Source organism: Cibotium barometz, chromosome 2 (genome assembly GCF_041138505.1).
Source record: "Cibotium barometz isolate CiBa-2024 chromosome 2, ASM4113850v1, whole genome shotgun sequence".
Taxonomy (NCBI): domain Eukaryota; kingdom Viridiplantae; phylum Streptophyta; class Polypodiopsida; order Cyatheales; family Cibotiaceae; genus Cibotium; species Cibotium barometz.
The window spans coordinates 34,898,800-34,903,461 of record NC_141047.1 but is presented as its reverse complement, the minus strand read 5'-3'; the positions used below and the strand labels follow the sequence as shown (position 1 = coordinate 34,903,461).

General features: G+C 41.1%; 1 protein-coding gene across 1 annotated transcript; it reads right to left on the bottom strand.

Annotated features, from left to right (window-relative positions):
• Window positions 1–2,751: 2,751 nt before the first annotated feature.
• LOC147640984 (uncharacterized) lies at window positions 2,752–4,127 on the bottom strand. The gene is made up of 3 exons (XM_086816975.1): window positions 3,882–4,127; window positions 3,723–3,791; window positions 2,752–3,597 (listed from the first exon to the last, which is right to left on the bottom strand). Exons 1-3 carry the CDS (start codon window positions 4,113–4,115, stop codon window positions 3,121–3,123), a joined length of 780 nt encoding a protein of 259 aa, XP_086673101.1. The 5' UTR covers window positions 4,116–4,127; the 3' UTR covers window positions 2,752–3,120.
• Between the last annotated feature and the right edge of the window lie 535 nt (window positions 4,128–4,662).

Here is a 4,662-nt window from a genome sequence, read left to right as displayed (position 1 = left end):
AGATTGAGCATGAATGTAAACATGTTAGTTCCTACTACGGCTATCCAGATGGCAGACTTCCACATCTAACACAAGATTGAACACTACATATACACTGATGAATAGATAGAAAGCAACAGTACGACAAGGTTCAATCCAACCTTGAGTATTGCAATAAAGCGCCTTAGAAGAACCCTGCCCATGAACTACTCTCTCAACTCTTATGTGTACCTATTCGGTAATATTTCTCTCCTCGGAGCCTGAGTAGACTCGACATGTATCCCTCTATTTGGCTAGCAATGCACTCACTTCTACAATGTTAAGCCGGGTAGACTAGATCCACACTCTCTCTCTTCTATCCCCTTATCCAACTAATCCTCCTTTTTTCCATTACAACCACGGGTACTATTCATTCATCAAGAAGCTGTTTACGAAGTTATTACAAAACAAAAAAAGCCTAGTTTATTGCACAATGGTCAGTCCAGCAGCGATCTAGGCAGTGACCAAACGGGCTAGTTGGCTGCCAACATTGGGATCCCCCTCGTGGGGTGCACCATCGACTAATCGAGATCTTCTGTGATGAAAGGTTTGAGTGGGAGCATACCTGCTATAGAGCGACTCACTCCAAGCCTCACAACAACTAGTATCAAAGTCAAGCTAGGTTTAGAAGATATTCGATGTATTTTTATCATATGGTACACACTGTGAAACCAAAACTTATAGTATTTTACTCCGTTTCTCTTTTAGATGGAGCAGAAGATAGTAAGACCCCCTTGAGTTATGGAGAATGACATAACAGCCTTTGCATTCTAGCACCTTCTTTTCTCATTTCATTGTGCAAATAGAGTAATTTTGAGAGCCTTTACGCACTTAATGTTACTGATTGAAGGTGCAAGTGGTGCCCGAGACAATGGATCATGGCACCTTGTAGCCAAGACGAGAGGTTGGTTGAGAACATTAATTGCCCTTGCAATGGTCCTTATTCAAGTGGATATTGTGAGAGAAATAGTCGTGCTATACGGACCACTTTGATGAGATCTTAGAGGGCATAGATTCATGTATAGAACTCTTAGACGTTATATTCCTCGACCTAGGATCTCGATTGCTACTTGAGCCTTTGATCTAGTTTACTGTGATATGTCCATTCGCATGTACTGTCACTCTCCATGAGAACTAGGCTTGGTTGTTGACCTTTTTTTTTATGTACTCAAATATTTTTTTTGGAATAAAGCATAAATTATTTTTCGTTGTGTTTGAGTCTTATCTTTTAATTTGAGTAATGTTGTGTAAAACTAAAAATGTAGAATGGCCCAAAACTTCTCTTCTTCCTTAGTAGAAGGACAAACGATCCAAGCTACACTTGAGCATTTGGCTAGTGATAGAGCATTGGATGTAAATTTCTTTCTTAGTTGTCGAGAATATTTTTTTGGATAGCCATATTGGTCGCTATTCATGTGTGTCACCACTAGGATGAGGACAAAGAAAAGTTTATTGTGATGATATACATAGATTATCTTCTCCATTCTATGCCTCAAATCTGAACTTGTTCATGATTATGGAGAGTTTAGATTTTGTAAAGGAGTGTAGGATTCGTGGCATAAGCCTAGATGAGTATTTAGCCAGGATAAACCATTTTAGTCTATCTCTCCACCTCCTAGAAAATTTGTAATTATAGGCCAATATTTTTAACTTTTTGGATCCAAGGATTTAAATATTTTCCTAGAAATATAATAAATATTTTGAAAAAATAAATAAATCAGTTTTCTTACCATATACTCATTAGCAAGATTTTGATTCAAGAATTTAGAAGAATCATAAGGCATGGGTATCAAGCTCAAAATATCATACTTGAAATTGAGACATATGTAATGATGTCAAAGGAAGTGTTCCATAGGTCTCACCCAAGAACATTCCAAGGCAAGGACAACAATCTCGGAGAGATGGTGCTGAATTAGACTAATTCCATGGATGCGTACTTTAACATTGTGGGGTACAACAATAGAAGAAAAATGGCCCTTACGAGATCAAAGATTATTACCGATGTTACTCAGAGGAACCAAATTGAATCTAACCAAGTTGTCTCCTCCCTCAAGGGGGTTCTTCCTATTTCATGCTACACAATCCTCCATTGCAAGTGCATATACTACTAAAGTTCTACATGCTTCTGATGAGAAGGGTTCTCATCTTCCTATACAATTGATAATAATAATGAAGTTCTTGCTCACATGTATGTGGGTTTTGTGGTAATATTATCACCCTTAATTCTACTAGAACTTCTTTCATGTCACATACTTTGCAACTGGTACTATACCTATTCGCTTAAAGCTTTCACCTTCTAAGATTTTAAAGGAACCATGTATTTTGATGATGATATTGATGCAGAGAAGTTTAAAGCTCATTACCTTGCTAGAAAATGACTTATACTACTTCTTCTTCTCTCTTCCTTGGGGTGAGGTTGAATATATTGCTACCGCTAAAGGTGTTTGTACTCAAGAAAAGATTGAAGTTCAAGTGAAGTCAACCAGTCTGTGATGTCATCGAAGTGACTTATACTACTTCTTCTTCTCTCTTCCTTGGGGCAAAGGGGAATATATTGCTACCGCTAAAGGTGTTCGTACTCAAGAAAAGATCGAAGTTCAAGTGAAGTCGACGCGTGCTCATGATGTTTGTGATGTCATCGAAGTGAAGACACGAGCAAAACCAACACAAGTAAACATGAAAACGAAGCAACTTATATTTCTTGTCATTTAAGCAGTGGTTGATCCTGAGTGATTGTAATAATCAAGCATATGTATTAGCGTAGGACACTATGCACTAGTGTGATTCACCAAACCCACACAAAAATGGGTGAATCTTTTTCTATTTTACAATAAATAATATGCACACTCATTCTCTAAAAAACAGATGCACACGTAATAAAAACTCAATACACGAGGGGGGAACGTTGGAATAGTAATCTAGTGTGAAACCCCCAAGATGATACTAACCACCACCTTCATGCCCGGTGCATGCAACTTGTACCTTGCTATATAATACATTAATCTTGCATTCACGTTCTTGTTCCTCCTTCTGTTTCTCTCCCGTGTCTGTGAGCATCCATGGCATTTATCCTCGATTTACTCAGGCCACCAGGCCTGTCCTCTAATTTCCACCAATAGTAGGTTGATCGGTCGTTACAAGGACGACCTCATACAATCCAAAACCCATCTGCGCACCAAGGCTTCTCCAGTACCATTCTGCAGGGGAGCCAGCTGGAGAGCTAAAGAAAGCGTCCGCATCTTGCTTACTCTGCCAAATCCCCAGCCCCATCATTTTTCCCAAGCGGCAATCGACGCCACACTCCAAGGACCTGTAGAAGGTGCAGGAAAGCAGCCCCTCCACTTGGTGGAAGTAAGCCTTGGTGATGGCCAAGCAAGAGTAGGAAAGAAGCTCCTCCGGAATCAATCCTGGCTGATCGTTATGCTCGGCAATTAGTGTGACGTTCCGCAAGTGCACCACGTCGCCCTTTGACAACCGCGCAGCAGTTTTCTTGTCTTTAGAGTCCGAGCAGGAGACCTCGTACCAGCTCACGTCTATGACGTCTGCCAAAGAAGAGATCGCCTTCTCATAAGCATTCACCTGCGCAAAGATTAAAGAGGTCGACGTTGGATCAGCTAGCTCTGGTGGTTGAGATTAGTAGAGTTCCATAGCATTAACGATCTGTGTTAGGTTAACGGTAATGTGTGTTAGGTTAAGGTTGGTACCTTGGGGTGCTTGTTGCAAGGACCGTCTTCAGGGGTCAACCCCTTATCCCAAATGGAGTAGACAGCCACCTGCGTAAGAATCGACCCTTATTGAACTCAGTCGAATTATTGTGTGGTTCAGCTTTATTATATGAAAGTAAGTGATGGTGTAGTAAATACCGAAGTGGAGCTGAGACTGTTGAGGATTGCCGAGCGGACGAAGCCTGTGGAGTGGAAGGAGAGGGCCAGCGAGGAGAGGCGGGCGGTGACGTGGCGGGATGTGAAGGGCGGGCGGGGTTTGAAGATGCCCACCGAGACCCAGGCCGAGGAGGAGTCCACGCACACACCCAAGCTGGAGCACGACGTGTTGCTGCTACAGCTGCTGCTAGCAGTTCTGGGTATGCCGGGCATCATATAGAGAGCACAAGAAACTATTTGTCTTCTATTTGGCGCTACATTTTAAACATAATAATCCTATTTCAAAAGTGGCATGGTTTGAATCTATTAGTTTCTAACAAATTTGACAAGCGAATATTGATTTTAGGAATGAATGCAGACATGTTCTACAAGGGGCGCCTTGGAGTACAAGTCACCATTAATGAGCACTAGTACTCAACCCGCGCGTTGTTGCGGCGGTATGTAAAAGACATTAAGAAGCGAAACCTAGGAATGAAAGCCGGAATGCAAAGGTCAATCGGAATACAAAGGGTCAATCGGAATATAAAGGGTCAATCGAATTCAGAGGGTCAATCGGAATATAAAGGGTCAATCGAATTCAAAGGGTCAATCAGAATATAAAGGGTCAATCGAAGAGATTTTTTAATCTTATTTTTTAGAAATCCAGGATTTTTTTTCTCTCTCCTCTCCTTGTGCCTTGGTTGTCCATGGTTAATATGTAATAGATATACCTAACCGCCTTCCTTGCCAACCACTGTTTACTCACATCATCATTTTTTTTACA

Excerpts from the sequence above, each read along its gene's own strand:
- LOC147640984 (XM_086816975.1), bottom strand. The coding sequence starts at position 4,115 with ATGATGCCCGGCATACCCAGAACTGCTAGCAGCAGCTGTAGCAGCAAC. Across the intron at positions 3,792-3,881 it reads ACAGTCTCAGCTCCACTTCG|GTGGCTGTCTACTCCATTTG; the intron begins GTATTTACTACA and ends ATTCTTACGCAG. Across the intron at positions 3,598-3,722 it reads CTTGCAACAAGCACCCCAAG|GTGAATGCTTATGAGAAGGC; the intron begins GTACCAACCTTA and ends ATCTTTGCGCAG.